The following is an 18,781-nucleotide window of genomic DNA, read 5'->3' on the forward strand; positions in this document are numbered from 1 at the left end:
AGTTATATTCTACTCCTTGACTTCTGGAACTAGCATTCTGTCTTTTAAAAATGAGTTGCTCATTTATGCAGCTATTCTGCATTCAGGGGCGTAGCTAAAGGGGAGCAAGGGGCATCTGTTCCCGGGCGCAGAATCCAAGGGGCGCCAAACTGATGTTACCACATTTTATAATTAAATGTATTCCATGCTTGGCAAGCAGTAGGGGCGAGAAATCTTCAGTTGTCCCTGGGCGCTAAAAACCCTAGCTACGACTCTGTCTGCATTCCATGCTGTGTTATGCCTGTCCAGTCTGAGCTTATTCTTGCGAAACCAAAAGAAAACAACTGCAGACTGCCCAGAATAATGAGCTGAGGCAAATTACATATTTTCCTTGGCATATTCATTACAAAAGGATACTTGAAGAACAAAAAACTGTCCAGCTAAGGATTTATTATTATCATCTAGCTAAACGTTTTCACGAAAGACAGGAGCGAAAAACCTTGAAATGCCACATTTCAAAACAATGACACATGTTTGAAGGAAATGTGCCTAGGTGGAAGCTAAAGTGTAAATTTGCCTGGAAACTGGGAATGTAAACATTAGGCGGCTATGTTGAATTTAAGCGAGATTAATTTAGGTTTTTTTTTAAAACAAATTAGGATTGAAAGGAACTAATTTAACTATAAAATGAATTTAAAATCCAAATACTTATGGTTGGCATTTATAGTTGAAATTATTAAATATGCCTATTTATTCATATGAAAGTATATATTTCAGCTATCAGAATTACCTGCAGTTGGGATGATAGTGCTTCTTAATATAATTGTGTTCAGGCTGTGTTATTTCTTTGATTAAAAGTAGTAATAAAGAATTGGGAAACGTCTGCCAATGAAGGACTTTGTATTTTATATGTAAAGTGAATCATAAAAGTAAATTTTGAATTTCTTCTTACATAATTAGTTCTGTTTTTGAAAAAGTTACGTTTAAATTTATAGTTTGAATTCATAACTGAGTTTGTAAGTGAATTGGGTACTTTTCTTTTATCGGGATCGGATTCAGAAATGTATTCATGGATGTACGTATGTTAGTAGTACGTGCATACATATATACGTACATGCACACATTCATTTCTGAATCCGATTCCGATAAGAAAAATATACCGTGAATTGAATAGCTTTTACATATTCATAAAAACTCCCAGATTCTGGATATGCAATGATGCTAGTAAATTAACAAAGTGTTAAGCGCCACTGAAAGAAGAAATCAATTTACCATAATTGCAAAATTACTGTGTTGAATTACTTATTTTGAATATGCAAACCAAAACGGACTTGATTCTAATTTCATTTAACTAACTATTGTGTTAGTTTAAAGGTTATTTTTATTTTGATCATTAAATATTCTGCAGTATCTCACTGCTACAAAATTTAGTGTTACTTATTTTTTAAAATCAACACCCCAAAATATGACTTATATCAATTCTCAAAATAATAATAATATAGAATAAATAATTAATATAGAATACGATTACCTTTAGGTTAAAAAAAAGTAATAGTATGCTATTTTTTTTATTCTCAGTTAATTTTCATCTGTTAACAGATGAAAATTTAGTGTTAAACTGATCTAGACTGCATGAGTAAATATTTTGGAAGTTTAAAGTATCTGAAGCAATATGCAGTTTTATAACAATAAAAAAATAAATTACATTTTGTCCACAGACACAGTGGTCAGTGCTGCTGATGCCGTGTATATTAAAATATTCAGAAAAGGCATCATGTCCTACAATAAATCTTGTTAATTGTGGAGAAGTGATGTTGTGTTTGTTGTCCACTTGTGTGATGTAGTAGTACGTGCTGCAGTCTTGTTTACATTCATCCCACTCTGTTTGCCATTTGATTTTGTGCTTATGCTATTTACCTTACGTTCAGTTTCTTCTTCAATTATGAGTGTGTCCAAGTGCTGGTTGGGCATAATACAGGATTTCATGCTGATGTGGTTTTTAATTTACATTGGTCATTTAAAAGAGCCTAAAATTTTTCAGTAATGAACATATGTTAGTAAAAAAAAGAAACACATATATCTACTGTTCAGAAAATTGCTTTTTCATTTTTCTGCAGCCAAAATTATTCTGAAAACATCTTCTTTTGCTGAATTAGATTTTTCTAGATGCATTTCACGTTTATGAAAATCTTTCAGTTCTTGTTAATGATTTTAGTTCCAATCTGTCTTTCCCTCCAGCTTTTAAGGAAGTTATTTCATAGTTGTTTGTATTTTTCATGAATAGATGGTGCCTGCAGTTTGACTTCCTTCCTCTCTTTTTTACCACCTGAGCACAGAGACACAGCTAGGGTTTTCAGCACCCGGGGACAACTGAAGATTTTGCACCCTTTTCTGTGTGCGGAGAATGGAAAACATATTATTCTAAAATTTCATAACATCAGCTTGGCACCCCCTGGATGCTGCACCCAGGAACAGATGTCTCCCCTTGTCTAACCCTAGCTACGCTACTGCATGAGCCCTGGCTTCTCTTTCATCATTTGCACTTCTGCAGGTAAAGCAGAAGAGTTTATATTTAAACTTCAAGACTAATCCTGCAATATTAATAATAAATCGGGTCTTGCTGCTTTAACTTCTCCAATAATCATTATTTAGTGAGTTATTTTAACTCAAAAATATTAATAGCTAATGATAAAATCAAAGACTTTGCAAAGAAAATTAATTTGTGGTGTTAATACTGCTTGGAAATTAATTTTGCAGCATTTCCTACTTTTATTCTTTTTACTACTGGAAAGTTTTGCAACTAGAAAACAAATTAAAGGCTGTTTAATCCTTTATTAAAGAGATAATAACTCACTTGACAGATGTTAAGTATCGATTTAATATCTATTTTTCAGGCTCTGAATGGATCTGAATTTTTTTTTCAGTTTGTGTTACTTAAAAAATTATTTCATTTAAGCACAATACTGAGTTATCATTTGATAGAGAATTAAAATTTGTTTTCAGAATTTTAAAATTTATATTATTAGCATTTACTTTATCTTGTATGTGTAAGATGGTGTTTTCCCAATTTCTGTATACTGAACAGTTTAAATACTGAAACCGATTAACAGCAGAGCCACCTGTAACACCTGTAAGACTTAACCTGCTCATAATGAAACCATAAATATAACTACCTATAAATAAGACACAGACTCGTAGGTCTCATTAATTTTTTTTGTAGTCTTTTAAAATTGAACTTTTTAAAACTTCCTCCTCCCTGTTATAACCCTGTGTTTTAATTTTAATTTATAAATGATTAGTGCTAGTTAATTTTTGAACTAAGTATTTGTTAACTACACAGTTGATTTTCAATTTGTTGTACTTGCTTTGACACTAATATTAGTTTTGTATGAAATAATAAAAAAAGCAACATTCTCCTGATTTTTTATATTACCTAGTGTTACGTTTTGAGCAGTTAGTTTATTAATTGTGTATACTTTTGAGTCAACATACTACTTCAGTGTTTCTAGTAGAGTCACATTGCCAAAAATTTTGAATACTACTGGTCTAGTCTAATGTAAATTTTTGATTTAAATCTGATTCTCAAATACTTTATCCTACTTGTATTGTAACTAAAGTATTGTTTAATTCTTAAAGAAATTTTTTTTTTCTCATTTTCCTTTGTTCATTGGGTGATATTTTGTTCCTTTTTATTGTTATTATTATTTTTTATTAATTGCTGTTCTAAATCAAGTCTGATTTGTATCTCTTTCTTTTCAGCAGAATGAAAGTGAAACTAGAACGGATCATTTATTGGGCTGTTTGGACTAGTTCAGTATTATGGTCCCTTCTAAAGTTTGTTAAATCTAGTAAAGGTAAGTTTTTTAAACTTGTGCAATAGCCTGGTGCAAAATAACTTTGCAAGGAATGTAAAAATTGCCAAGTAAAGTTAATGCCATTCCCTTTTCTTCTAAAGAGTATATAGCTCCATTTCCTATAGAAGATAAATCCAAAATTTTCAGGTCAGTTATAGTTGCCTTTGAGTTAAAAGTCACAAAAATCGAAATAAAATTCCGGATGAGGATTCCTGTTATGCATCATTTAAGCAACCCTACAGTCAGGCTCTTTATCGCTGAATTCAAAATTTTTTCTCATTTCCATTGTCTCATAATAATAATTTGCAAGTGAGCTTTAAATTGAATTTGCGATTTTTCTGCAGTTCATGCATCTTTATGCTTCTTAAGGAAGCTTGCATCCTCGTAAGTTAAAAATCAATTCTTCTTCTTCAAGATTCTGCAATATATTTCAATGTTTGTTTACATTTGTATCTCGCAGGATGTTCTCTACCAAAATTGGGATGGTACTTCCATTTTCTTATAGGTATAAACTGGTTGCCACATGCTGTGCACTCTGGGCAATGTTCTTGGTGATGAGAGGGTTTGACGTAGGAGTATCAGCCGTTCCCAATAGATGTATTGCAAATGTCTGGCCATTTGAAACAGCGACAACAGCAGCAACATTTGAAATATAATTCAAATAAAAGCAGTATCATGCTCAAAGAAAAAGCTTATTTTAAGATGTTCATTACAGCTTGTACAACATTTCTTTTTGTATGCCTAGAAGTAGCAACTCATTATAGCTCTTATGCTTACATGTTGCAGCACATCATTCTGCAGCTTGTACTGAAGTTAGACTTGTGCCATATTTACAAGTACTTGCTCCTTTCTAGAAAAAATAAAAAGACAGCAAATATACCAATCATCTGTGATTGCAAATATATCAAAGTCATATAACATTACATAAAAAATTAAACAATTTTTAAAAGAATTGTTTTGAAGAAAATTTCAAATTGAACATATGAAGTGATTACATTTAAGGAATTGATAGATATAGTAAAATGTATTGTAGTAGATATTTGTCTGTCTGATACAAAGAGGGATATTTGTTACATTTATTTCTAATTTGTATAGTTTTATTATTTTTTTAGAATATTTTTATGCATTGAATCCTGATGATTTTCAAAATGGTTGGCAGATTTTACAAGGAGAAAAAAAGGTATGTAATTTATATACAGTCTATTTTGGAATGTATTAAAACTTTTTTTAGTAAGTCCTGGGATGTAAAATTTCAAATATTTTTAGACTGTAAAAGAAGTGATGACAACCATTGAAACCTGAGGTTTAATTAAATTAGGACTATACCTAGGGCATTCAATAAATTTTAAGCCTAACATACTTGTAGAAAATAAATGGCTAAAATTACTTCCTTAGTTTTTCTAAAGACATGGTATCTCCATTGTCAACTTTTTTTCGTGTTAATTCTTCATTTTAAATAGCCATAGTTATCAGTGTACATCAGCAATAGTTCCATTAAATAATCTAGTAATATATATCCTTTGTCAGAAAAGTTCCTAGACAAAGGCCATAAAAATAGAAAATTATATTTGCCAAGTAATGATCCTAACTGCTAATCAAAGTAGTCTCCTTGGCTATCTATACACAACTGCAAACATTTCTGGAAATCTTGGAAGCAAGCAGGGAAATCGTCATCTCTGATGCTTGCAAGCTCATTTGTCAAAGTCCATTGGATGTATGCAATAATCTTGATGAAGCTTTCCTTTCAGTCACCTTTTCACTCACGGAAACAAGAAAAAAATCACAATAATCTTTCACACAAATTTGGGATCACGTCTTGCTCTATCCAGTAGTTCAGCAGAAATTCGTCATCTTTCCTTTTTCTTTTCGTCTGTTAGTGAGAGAGGAACAATTCTTTCATTAAGTTTTTGTTTCCCTAAATCTTTGGGTAAAATCTTATGATGCACATCACAATTCAAATTCAGTTCTTCTGATATCGTACTCACAGTTACATGACAGTTTTGCAATAACAGCCTTACATGCACCACTTTTGCATCAGTATGTGCTACAAACGAGCAACCAGCTCTGCAATCGTCTTGAACTGAATCTCTGCCTTCATAAAACCTTTTGTGCCACTCAAAAGCACAACTCCTTGAAAGTGCCTTGCCTGCATATGCTTGCTTAATCATGTTCCATGCTTCACTAGGGGTTTCCCCGAACTTAACGCAGAATTTAATGTTCAGTCTTTGCTCACAATCAGCATCCATTGTGTCACCTTAATAAACGTGACAACAATCCGAACATGCCTAGTTTGTGTAATTCTCTGGTTTTTTTCTAAAGCGAAAATAGGTTGATGTGTACATGGATACTGAGTTTGTACAATTCTTTGACTTCTTATTTTGGAATTGTGTAGCAGCGACTTTTAGTGCAAAAATAGCTGCTACACGAAGCTAAAATAACAAGTAACAAACTTGGTGTCCATGTATTGCCAAAAATCGCCAATTATTGCCAAGGGACACCCATAAATATATTTTTACTGGAAAATTTTCCAGTTACTGGAGTTTGTGAAGAAAATTAGAGAAGTGGTAATAAATGAAGATGATATAGCAGAAATTTATTTTTTGGTAATAATGCCCCAATCATCAATCATCTAACAGTCAGCAAAGTCTATAATATGATTCTAAATCCAGAAAATATTGCTACTGAATTAAAAAAAGTAAATGAGAAATTATTGTGAACAAAAAAATTTCAATTGAAAGTTTAGTGATAATAGTCAACCTGGTAATTACAGGACTTGTGCTTTGTAATTGAACAAGAAATTATGTCTATGTATAGAATTAAAGAGGAAGTATTATCACAAAAAATGGAACAACATAAACAACTTATGTTGAAAGAAATGTTTAATAAAGAAAGCAAATAAATACTGAGCTTTTTTTGTAAATTTTAATTCTCTTAATGCCATAAATGTTTCATTATTTCATAAGCTACTATTTCATATTTTTAATTTTATAATATCTACATGTCATTTTACTAAGTTTAAAATGATGAATCCTGACGAATCTGGATTGTACTGTATCTTGTCTTCATCCTCTCAGTCACTATGTTGATGCTCTTCCTGCAAACAAATGGATGTTTTCTAACTAATGAAATGTGCTTGCAGATTTTCAATATCTGCTCAGTTGAAGAACTGTCTGACAATCATCCAAAAACCAAATCACATGACAGTTGAAGGTCATAGCCAAAAGTAATTTCTGATGGGGAAAGTTTGGTGCTGTCATAAGCAACACTCCTATATATCAGCATGAGTAAAAGCAGTTTTTTGTAACAGTCCTACTGACTCTATTTATTGAACATTAGTCGAACAACATTGGACTATCTCTTTTAATTCACAATACGTGAAGGGTGAATGTATCTGTTTGCCAATCTTTTCGAGCTTGAAATGCATCTCAGGACTAGCATCATTTTATTCCATTTGCCTTGCCCCAGAACATTCACAAATGTAATGTAGTGTATTTGTTTCACCTAAATGACTTCCACCAGAGTACTGTGAAGCTCTGACAGAATGCTAAGGATTCCAAATCTCGGTAAAATGAATTGCTATCTAAATGTCTTTCTGTCACCAGTTTCCCATTTGTGGTAGAGAACTCCATCTTGCAGGTGAAATGAATCCCATAAAGCACAGCCTATTTTCATTGTCGCACTAAAGGATGCAAATTTTCGTGAGCTGGGTTTTTCGCTTCTTCATTGGTCTTATTTTAGAATCTTCCATTTAGGCATTTCTCATTTCTTCATTCTTCTAGGGATCAGCCTATGATGCTAGTCTATTAATTTTTGTGACAAGTAGGCCTTTAAAGCCTTTATTTATTTTTTTCCTTTTGAACAATGTTTACAGGCTTCTGTGCAGTCTTGAAACTGCATCAGCATTTCTATGCAAAGGTCCTTTATGATGTTTAATTTCCATTCATACTTCTGTATCCTTGTGGGCACTTGATGCTCCTTCTTAACACATGAGAATTACAGTAGCTTTCTGATATCACTCACAAAGTAAACTTTAAAACGTAATTCAACTAGTTTGTTTGAACCACAGTCTCTTTGAAATTACATAGAACAGACTGGCTACTGTCTGTCAGATCTGTATTTATATGCTTTCCTGAGCTTTCGCAATCTTTAGAAAAATTCTCTCTTAGTACTTGGAAAAATTTGTGTGCATAAAACTTTCAGAAAATTGCAACATAAATTGTTACTGTGGCCCTTCAGGTGGGTTTTTGTCTCCGTCTTATTCTCTGATTGAGCTGTTTTCACACCTTAAATGTTATGGATTCAGAACTATAGAATTTAAATAAAAACTTATAAACAAAAAGCAATTTCTACGGATTTAATGTGGTAGTCCATAAATGCGTGCACATTTTTTGGTAAATTTTAAATAATATAAAAAACACCGTTTAACATTTTAATCAATAATATATTTTCCTCCATTATCTACAATGTCTCGCCATCTTACAGGCAGCTTTTTTATGCCATTGTTGTAGAAAAGACTCTGGTTTTGATGCAGAAAAATTTGAAAGTTCATTGTGTACATCCTGTTTAGAATTTAACTTTTTTCCTAGTAAAAAATTTTGTAAGGCTTGAAATAAGTGAAAATCACTTGGGGCAATGTCTGGGGAGTAAGCAGGATGTGGCAAAAGCTCCCAATTAAATTCACTTTTTTTTTTCTAGCATTGTTCGAGCCGTATGCGGTCTAGCGTTATCATGATGAAACAACACTTTCTTGATATTCGCCAATCGTGGGCGTTTTTTTTTTTATTAATTCTGAGTTTAGATGACAAAATTGTTCACTATAAACTTCTGAATTAGTCGTTTGATTTGGTTCTAACAGTTCAAAATAAATTACACCATACATTTCCCACCAAACACTCAAAAGAATGTTTTTGGGATGTAAAGACACCTTTGCTGTTGGAATCGGCTACTTATCTCTATCTGTCCACGTTCTTTTTCTTGTGATGTTATGATAAATAATCCATTTTTCGTCACCTGTTAACCAAACAATCTAAAAATGGCTCTCTTTCGAAACGCAATAAAAGGGAAGTGCAGACGTTTATTCGCTGTTGCCAATTGGCTTCGGATAGCTCATGCAGTACCCACTTTCCAAGCTTGGATATTTTCCCAATCTTCTTTAAATGATGAAAGACTATTCCATGAGATGAATTCATCCTTTCTGTGATCTGATCCACTGTTAATTGTGGCTCTGATTCCACAAAATTTTGAAGAATGTCATCATTAAAATTAACAGGACGTCTTGAACAGAGTTCATCATCAATGCTGCTTTTTCCAACTTAAAATTTTTTAAACCATTTTTTGGGCAGTCCTTACACTAAAAGTGTGTTCACGATGTACACAATTAATTGTTATCGCTGCAGACCTGGCAGATTCACCACACGAAAATAAAAAATGTAGCACATCACGTTTGTAATGATTATCTATACTTATCTTGTATGGTACTAAAATGCATTCAATATTTACGAAAGTTGGTGATGAACTGAATAATATATTAATCAAACGATGAAAAGTTTCAGCAGGTTCAAAATTGTATTGTTTTAGTAAATGCATTGTAGTGAATTCCACGCATACTCTTAATGCGCATGAATTTATGGACTGACCTCATAATTACACAGAAGTACTGTAAAAGTTTTAACTAAAATGCAACAAGTAAACAAACAAATTGATAAAACATTATGTAATATCATTACAATGCACAGAAACAAGAATGTAATCAAATTGGCTCAGATATTTACAGAAATTTACAAAAATATCTGTGGCATTTTCCCTTTAAATATTATTTTAGATATGTAACTTAGTTTTGTGTGATTTCAACATATATTTTTCTGACAGAATTATATGTGTTTGCTCATAGGATAATTCTGATGTTGAGTGGTCCATCATAAGTGACACTTTTAAACGTTACTGGATTATTCTTATGTTCCAAATATTCTGCACACAGTTTATTTTAAGGATGCACAGAAATGTAAGTATTTTTGAATTTTACATTTGTTTATAATTGTATTCAAAATTTTTCCCTCATATATTTATTTGCTATTTTATATATCATTTTATCAGCAATGGGTTATTTTTAACTGTCTATTTATAATTAAACATTTTATTAATTTATTCTCACAAATACTTTTTTAACTTATGCATTTTCTTATCATTATGTAAGCATCTCTAAACTGCTGCAATATATTAATTACATTTCTGATGTTTTTATTAATGGAATTATTATTTTTCATGAAAAATTGTTCACAGTTTTTTGGTTGTACTGCTGATTATATTGCTTCTTTTTTTATATATTGATGGATAAAATGAATCTACAGTGGATTTTTATGTCATGTAAATTTTATTAATTACAGGAATAGAGGTAGGAACTACTAAAAGTGTAAGGTTATTATAGTGCAAGGATACATGAAAAAATGTATATTGGCTGCTCTTTAGATTCTGCATTATTAAACAACATTAGGCATTTCTCAGCAAAGCATAAAAAATAGATATCTTATATAATTAAAAATTTAAAAAATGAAATAAATATTATATGACATTTAAAATTAAGCAGGAAAAAGCAACCTTAGAATGGTATAAATTTTGAATAAAACTATCGATTTTGAGAGTGATCAGACTAAGAATGGTCAGTGTCCTTCTCTTTCAGAAACTGAAATATTTTTTATTTTTTTTTTAAATAGAACTAGTAGCAATCTAATCTCTTTCAGAAACTAAAATATTTTTTAAAAATGGGAGGAGTAACAATCTATCCCAAGAAAATCATATTTATAATGATCAGTGCTGTTTAGAGAAATTAAATGCAGTGTCATCTGTTACTGAAACAAGTTTGAAAACATGTTTCTGCCATATTTCTAATATCAGAATAATGAATTCTAATTGTATACCACAAAATATTTGTGATTACTTCTGACTGTAGGCTATGTGTTATGATAGCAAAAGCAAAATTTGTGTAACAACTTTATTATCATCGCCTTTTATCCTTCTACCAGTTACAAAATTGCTCAGATTCTCCAGTTTAACTTTTAGGTAATTTTTTTTTGGGGGGGGGATACTGTTCTGTTATTGGAACTGGATTCAGATCAAGCCAAAAGCTGACGATCTGGTGAGAAATTTGAAGCATAAAAATAATCACCAAATTATTGTTGATACGGTTTAGTTGAAGAAAAGTCCAAGGGAAAAAATAACATAACAGATATTCTTACGGTTAGAATTTTTTAATGTAAATTAAGCAAATTACCAGAAAAAGTAGGAAAGAAAAACAGTTAATGAATTTAGTGAATTAAGAATAATGCAGAGGCATGAAACTGTGGCTATTATTTAAAATGTCTGAAAAAATTTGCAATTTAGGATGCTGCTGCCGCCACATTAACATTAAAGTAAAAATCTAATTGGTTATGTTTAGCACCACATTGAAGTTTGTTTCGCACTGTCCTATAACTTTTCAAAAGTTTGAGTATGATAACTAGTATCGGGACCGATAAAGTTATACTTATGGTTAATGCAGAAATGTTCAAATCTGGATCTTTACATCTCCGTTCCGGTGTTTCTTTCGAATTGAAGTAGAACTTCATTTTATGGTTTTTCGTGCACTTTCTTCCAACATGACCAATCATTCGTGAAGAAATTGTATGGAAGATGTTTCATCATTAGGTAAGTCCCAAAATTTCAACTCCATGATAAATATTAGGATAATAATTTAGTGAATTAAGATTAATGCAGAGGCATGAAACTGCGGCTATTATTTAAAATGTCTGAAAAGATTTGCAATTTAGGATGCTGCTGCCGCCACATTAACTCAAGTAAGAATCTAATTGGTTACACTTAGCACCACGTTGAAGTTTGTTTCGCACTGTCCTATAACTTTTCAAAAGTTTGAGTATGATAACTAGTATCGGGATCAATAAAATTATACTTATGATTAAGGCAGAAATGTTCAAATCCGGATCTTTACATCTCCATTCCGGTGTTTCTTTTGAATTGAAGTAGAACTTCATTTTATGGTTTTTCGTGCACTTTCTTCCAACATGACCAATCATTTATGAAGAAATTGTATGGAAGATGTTTCATCATTAGGCAAGTCCCAAAATTTTAACTCCATGGTAAATATTAGAATAATAAAAACAAAAGTGACTGTTACAATCTTTAGAATTTGCATTCTCGTTGCTAATATTGAAATGCATTCTTTTACTTTTTTAAAATGTAAGCATTGTAACAAATTTAAAAGTAAACATTGGCGACTTCACATAAATTAATCTCTTGGCAAATTTAGCAGAATATTTGGCAACGATTCCGGTCCCAGTAACAGAACAGTACGTTTTTCATATATCAGTAAAATTCATTGTTTAGTTCTTAAATATCTGGTCAGTGATTTTAATTCTTCAGAAATTTATATCATTGTCAATACAGTTTAATATACAGGGTGACCCAAAAGTTCATTAACATTTGAAAGTTCAGTAATTCACTGAGTAATATAGATATAGAGGTAAAAACTGACACACGTACTTGAAATGTCATGGGGTTTTATTAAAAGCAAAAAGAAAAAAAAAAAAAAAAAAAAAAAAAAAATTACTCAAAGTGATTAACGTATGGGGCTTCATATGATAACAAAAGCAATAATTAGCCTAACAACAGATTTTTAGGAAAGACTATTACTGTATATTAAACTTTATAACAACTATTCAACATGTTGGCCGTCATTCATCAACAACACCTGTAGTCGATCATCAATGCTTTGAACAGCACTGTAAAGTATATCTGTAGATATGATGAGAATTTGCCATCACCATGTTGTCTTTTAGCATCCCTGATGAGGTTGGATGATTGCATTTGACTTGCAATTTCAGATAACCCCATAACCAATAATCACCTGGATTGGGTCTGGGGACCTGACAGGTGTAACTGGTGGTTCAGCACACAATCTTCATCAAAAGATGTGTGCAAGAGATCTTCCACATGTGTAGCAATATGAAGTGAACTACCTTCCTGCATAAAAGTCATACCTTCCAACAGGTGTTTATCAACTAGTCTAGGAATGATGTAATCCTGTAACATATCAGCACTTCTCACATCTGTCACACTGACAATTTGATAGCAGAACCACATATTTCCTCAAAGAGAAAGGTCCAATCATGATTGATGTGATAAATCCACATCCATACCATAACCAACACCCAGAGGCGAGGATAGAAAAGTGACAAAGTCATGATGGGACTGATTCCTTCTTTCATTACAGCTCATTTCAGACACAATTCTCAAATGCAGCGTCACTGGCATTTTACTGCCCAGTGCCATATGTTGGTCTTTTTTATTTATTTATTTATTATTGTTTTTAACTTTCAATAAAACCCTGTGTCATTTCAAGCATTTGTGTCAGTTTTTACCTCTTTATCTACATTATTCCATGAATTTTTGAATTTTCAAATGATAATGGACTTTTCGGTTACCCTGTATATCAGTCAAACTGAAACAATGGTCAAATTTTTTGCATTAAAGAACATGAACCCATAGGATTGTTGTGATTATCAAGATTGGCATCTAGGTGTATGGTAGATTGAAAAGAAGTCTCTGTAGTAGTATAATTTCTAGTGCTTTTCTGATTTTAAGGCTGCTTTTATGCTGGGGTTGGTTGATGATTTTGGTTTTGTCCCATTCAGTTACCGAGTTTATATATTCTAATCTAATTCTAGATATTGATCTTGGGGAAACACAATAACTATGCAAAGCAGCCTTGCAGAAAACAGCAATAAAAAGAGATCTTGATTGAGCCATTTATTCTTGGATATTAATTTTTATGGATAGCCATTTATTCTTAGATATTATTTTTTATGGATAGCCATTTATTATCAGATATATTTGAAAAATTAAGCCATTTATTCGTCTTATTTGGAAGCTCTAATCTAATTCTGGATATCGATCCTGAGAAATACAGTAACTATGCCAAGCAGCCCTGCAGAAAATAGCAATAAAAAAAGAGCTTGCTTGAACCATTTATTCTAGCGTCAGCTGACGAAGCAGATGCATCATGTGCAAAAACTCATAGTATACTACAGTCAAAAGTCGTTAATTCGGCAACCAATAATCTGGAATGATCTATAATCCGGACCTCAAAGCTACAAACTTTCTGCTTATGCGTCGGTTTGACGCATGCGCGTAAGACCTTTACGGCTGTGAATATGCATGTGCGCGTGCACAGAATACGTTTATGAATGCGCGTTTAATGTATAACAGTTGGTATAAGCTAAGCTAAAGTTATCTAATTCAGTTAATGTTGCAGATTGTGTTGTTTCTTAATCTTCGAATTGGATTCGGCTTATTATTTTTTGCAGACTGTTAGAGCAATTTTATAAAAGTAAGCTTGAACTTTCGATTAAGTCGAATAGAATTTCTGATATATATTTACTAATATGTAAAGGATCTTCAAAGCGAAAGTATAAGTCCATTAAAAAAAAGTGGAATTGCTTCAAGAAATGGATAAACGCATATCCTTTGTTTATCTAAACTTTAACGTTTGTTTATCTTTAACGCCGTGGCACGCAATGAATTGGAAGTTGATCTGTCATCACTATCCTTATCTTCAGGACAGATGTTTTTATTTTATTTGGCTTATAATTTCTTATTAAATGTAGTATTTCATCTCGATGTACTCCGTCTTTGATATGATTTAAATCAAATTCCTCGTCATTATAATTCGCTTCTGAAAGCGAAGAAAGTGACAGAGGTTATTGAAAACGAAAAAATTTTGATTGACAAATTAGTCGGTATTCTAATTATGACAAATTAGTCGGTATTCGACACAGCAATTATAGGACTTGAACAGCGGAACTTTGTAACTGAACAAGAAATTATGTCTGTTTATAGAATTAAAGAGAATGTATTATCACATAAAAAACGAAGCAACATGGATAAGGTCCATTAAAAAAAAGTGGAATTGCTGCAAAAAATGGATAAAGGCATATCCTTTGTTTATCTAAACTTTAACGTTTGTTTATCTTTAACGCCGTGGCACGCAATGAATTGGAAGTTGATCTGTCATCACTATCCTTATCTTCAGGGTAGATGTTTTTATTTTATTTGGCTTATAATTTCTTACTAAATGTAGTATTTCATCTTGATGTACTCCGTCTTTGATATGATTTAAATCAAATTCCTCGTCATTATAATTTGCTTCCGAAAGCGAAGAAAGTAACAGAGGTTATTGAAAACGAAAAAATTTCGATTGACAAATTAGTCGGTATTCTAATTATGACAAGTTAGTCTGTATTCGACACAGCAATTATAGGACTTGAACAGCGGAACTTTGTAACTGAACAAGAAATTATGTCTGTTTATAGAATTAAAGAGAATGTATTATCACATAAAAAACGAAGCAACTTAAACAACTTACATTGAAAGAAATAAAGCTTTTTTTTTTTTTTTTTTTTTTTTAATTTTGATACCTTTTAGATCATAATTGTTCTTTATTTCATAAATTTCAGTTTCATATTTTTAATTTTATAATTTCTGCATGCCATCTTACCAGATTTAAATTGATGATCTATAATCCGGAAAAATCGATAATCTGGAATCGCCGAAGTCTCGACGAGTCCAGATTAACGACTTTTGACTGTATTGTGTTTAAACATGGCTTTAGTGAGTCAGCCTAGAACATTTTATTTTAACTGGGTGTGCTGTTTAATACTTATATATCTTCAGTGTATATAATTTATTGGTGTGGCTCTAGGGAATGATGTCATGCATAGAAAACATTCAAAAACACAAGGAGTAAATTAATATATTATCTATAAAAAATAAAGTTTTTTACAGAAATGCTGTCAACATGAAATTATACCTATAGCGTTCAAGATTAACAACTGAAATTTCAAAAAGAAAAGAATTTTCCTAAGATGCTAGAAGGAACTTCATTTAGATTAAAGCAGCGAGCAACAAGAGGACCTAAAGCGACTGTAGCCAAGTTGGAATTAAAAGCCTATATTTTATACCAGAAGTTCAACTCATGTGTTCCACCTTTAATTTTTGATAATCTTGTATAGAAAATAATAACTATGATAGAAACAGTAAAATAAAAAGTGAGATTGAGACATTTCAAGCAAAGGAATTTCCTCTCCAGAGAGATGTATTATAGACATCCTAAAAGAAATTTTGACAAACCCATTAGAGAATATTCTTAAAAAAATTTTAGACAAACCCAATATAGAATATCGTAATATTGTTAATTTTTTAAAGATCAAAATTCTAATGCATATGAAGAAGATACTTTTTAAGGGCCTCAAATATTCTCTCAGAATAGAAAATAATGCTTAACAAATTAATGAGCATACAGAAATGGCTATGGAGAATGTCACAGATTTTCATATACCCCTCACTGGAAACAAAACTGTTTTTGTTTTATTGGAGAATAAAAAAGTATTTCTACTCTGAATAAGTGCATCTTTCTGCATCTGGAAAACGAGAAAGTTCATGACCAAAAATGGTATTGGAGTATTCAGATTGGATAAAATGGTTGATCTAGTCAAGAAGAATTCAAGAAAAAAGTTCAGGAGTGTGTATAAAATACTAAATGCTCTGTTGACGATAGCACTAACACTGTAATTTGTTTTGGATCAATTAATATCAATAAAAGTTTCTGTTTAGAGCCAACAACTAACATTAACATCAATTGGGTGTTTAGAGCCAATAGCCAAGCCTATAAAAAGGAAGATCTGTTTATAGGAGCCTAAATGTCATCCATTTGGGCTGAAATTGCCACTAAATCATGTTACAACAGAGACCTTCCTTTCAACTTACTATGTATATGGACATTCCAGGACATTAAACCTTCAAAATACAATATTCATATGCTAAGCAATCCAGTAGAAAATAACAGTAAAAGAAGGCAAACTTGATCAAATCATTCTTTCCACCTAGCTAATGAAGCAGATAGGTCATCTGTAAAAGTTCCTACTTTGCTCATCTTTAAACAGGATTTTAGCATCTTGGCCTAGAACATTTTGTTTTAAATTATCTTGATTATGTTTATTTTAATAATTACTTTTTATTCTTCAACAGTTTTAATTGTGAAATTACTGAAATTTATCTGAAATTTTCAGATTATTTTTTTTAATATTTATTTCAACTTTTTGAAACTATAATGGTAAATTGTAAAGGGATTTAGATTGTAATGTAATGCTTATTTATTTATTCGTTCTGTGAAACTCAAGTTATATCTTGATTTATCTTTTATATTTTACTTAGAAGTAATCTGATTTGAAGTAAAATTTTCAGGGTGTTCCTTTCTTTTATGCTTTCTATTCCATGCTGTGCCTTGTAGCAATTATTGGAACTCAAGCAACTACTGTGTTTTTATCATACATTGCAATTATGTTTGTTGCTCATATTAGTGGGAGAAAAGGGCTTTGTTATTTGCTGACTTTACTTGCTTTGGTGTTGCTACATAACCCATATTTCCAAGATGCAAAGGTATGTTTATTAACTGGATCATTATATGGTATTTTACTAGAGTAATAATATAAAAATCTTATGAATTGGAGCATTATATGGTATTTTACTAGAGCAGTGATTCTAACCTTTTTTTGTTGCAGCACACTTTTAATGATTTCAAAATTTGACGGCATACACAAAAAAAGATAAGTTTAAAAGTGGTTTACTTACTTATAATACACTGTGTAAAATAATTTATAATAATAATTTTGAATGTAAAATAAAATATGTACTACAAAAACAGCAGTATGTTCATTAAGAGATTAATTACAAATTAAAAATACTTTTAATGAGAAATTTGAGCTTGATAATTTCATTTATATTTGGTCGTAAAAATGACAATGCTACTGTCATATCATCCTCTACATTTAACAGTCTCGATCTTTTTTTCGTTTTTATATTGGAAACTCATACAAATAAGATGTAGAAAACTATAATAATATTTTAAAAGCTTTTTTTGGCCGTCATGGGATAATCACGTCTGATGTAAATCCAAAATGAATTCATTGATTCTTCCGAAGATTTTAAAATTAAATCTCGATTATTATAAAGCAAAATTAGCTCTTCCTCTTCATTCAAAGTTAATTCAAATACAGAAGTCTTCGGCATTGGCTTGGATGCCACAATTGGCACGCTTATTAATATTTTAAAAATCGAATTTCGCCAATTCTCATGTATATCGTATACTAGGATTAAACCCATTATAATTTTTACTGTATATATTTCTAAAATTTGGCGGCACACAAAAGTGCCATGGCATAGTGGTTGAGGATCACTGTACTAGAGTAATAATGTAAAAATCAAAGCATTTATGGATGAAGCTGATCAGTATGCAAATGTATTCTGAAAAGAACAGTGAATGAAAATATTATTATGGTAGAATCTGCTCACTTTGGGATCAAGGGTTATGGGAATTAAAAGATTTTGTGGATTACTGGTCATTAATATCTCTGAAGTTTGTTTATATTTTTTCATTTCTAATTTTTACATTAAATCTGGAATAATTACATATATGAGGGCTGTCTAAAAAGTATCTAACCTCTGGTGGGGAGAAATATTACTTATATGACGGGAGTGAGATCCTGATTCCCTTTAAAGTAGGCCTCTTGCACTTCCACACAGCCCACAGATCCTTCACTGCTGAACACATTTCTGGAAGGCTTCCTTTAGAATGATATTTAGCTCTTCCATTGCATTCTGTGTTTTTTCTTCTCTATTTTGAAAATGCGATCTTTTCCATGTCGTCTTCAGTTTCAGAAACAACCAGAAGTCGCTGGGAGCTGTGTGTGGAAAGTAGGGAGGTTGATTAATGACTGGAATTCCATGCTTTATCCAGAAGTATTAATTTAGCATGATGAAAATGCTAGAGCATTGCCAGGATGCAACTGCCAGTTTTCTTGTGATTCATAGATCTGGCTTTTTATGCTTAACTGCATGACAGA

At 31.5% G+C, this 18,781-nt stretch overlaps 1 protein-coding gene across 6 annotated transcripts in view; it reads left to right on the forward strand.

Annotated features, from left to right (window-relative positions):
- Positions 1 to 260: 260 nt before the first annotated feature.
- The window catches only part of rasp (protein-cysteine N-palmitoyltransferase Rasp), a 79,199-nt gene continuing 60,678 nt past the window's right edge, over positions 261 to 18,781 (forward strand). Inside the window, exons 1-6 of one of the 6 annotated variants that reach the window (XM_085826933.1) lie at positions 261 to 908; positions 2,264 to 2,530; positions 3,739 to 3,833; positions 4,946 to 5,013; positions 9,724 to 9,834; positions 17,124 to 17,318. In XM_085826933.1, coding sequence (XP_085683059.1) covers positions 2,436 to 2,530; positions 3,739 to 3,833; positions 4,946 to 5,013; positions 9,724 to 9,834; positions 17,124 to 17,318 — 564 coding nt within the window. In that variant the 5' untranslated portion in view covers positions 261 to 908; positions 2,264 to 2,435. The remainder of the gene's footprint in view (positions 909 to 2,263; positions 2,531 to 3,738; positions 3,834 to 4,945; positions 5,014 to 9,723; positions 9,835 to 17,123; positions 17,319 to 18,781) is intronic. The other 5 variants (XM_085826935.1, XM_085826900.1, XM_085826908.1 and 2 more) reach the window with 5 other exon arrangements.

The sequence above is a fragment of the Stegodyphus dumicola genome, chromosome 1, assembly GCF_044657685.1.
Source record: "Stegodyphus dumicola isolate Sdum_Otavi_A_Nest chromosome 1, ASM4465768v1".
Taxonomy (NCBI): domain Eukaryota; kingdom Metazoa; phylum Arthropoda; class Arachnida; order Araneae; family Eresidae; genus Stegodyphus; species Stegodyphus dumicola.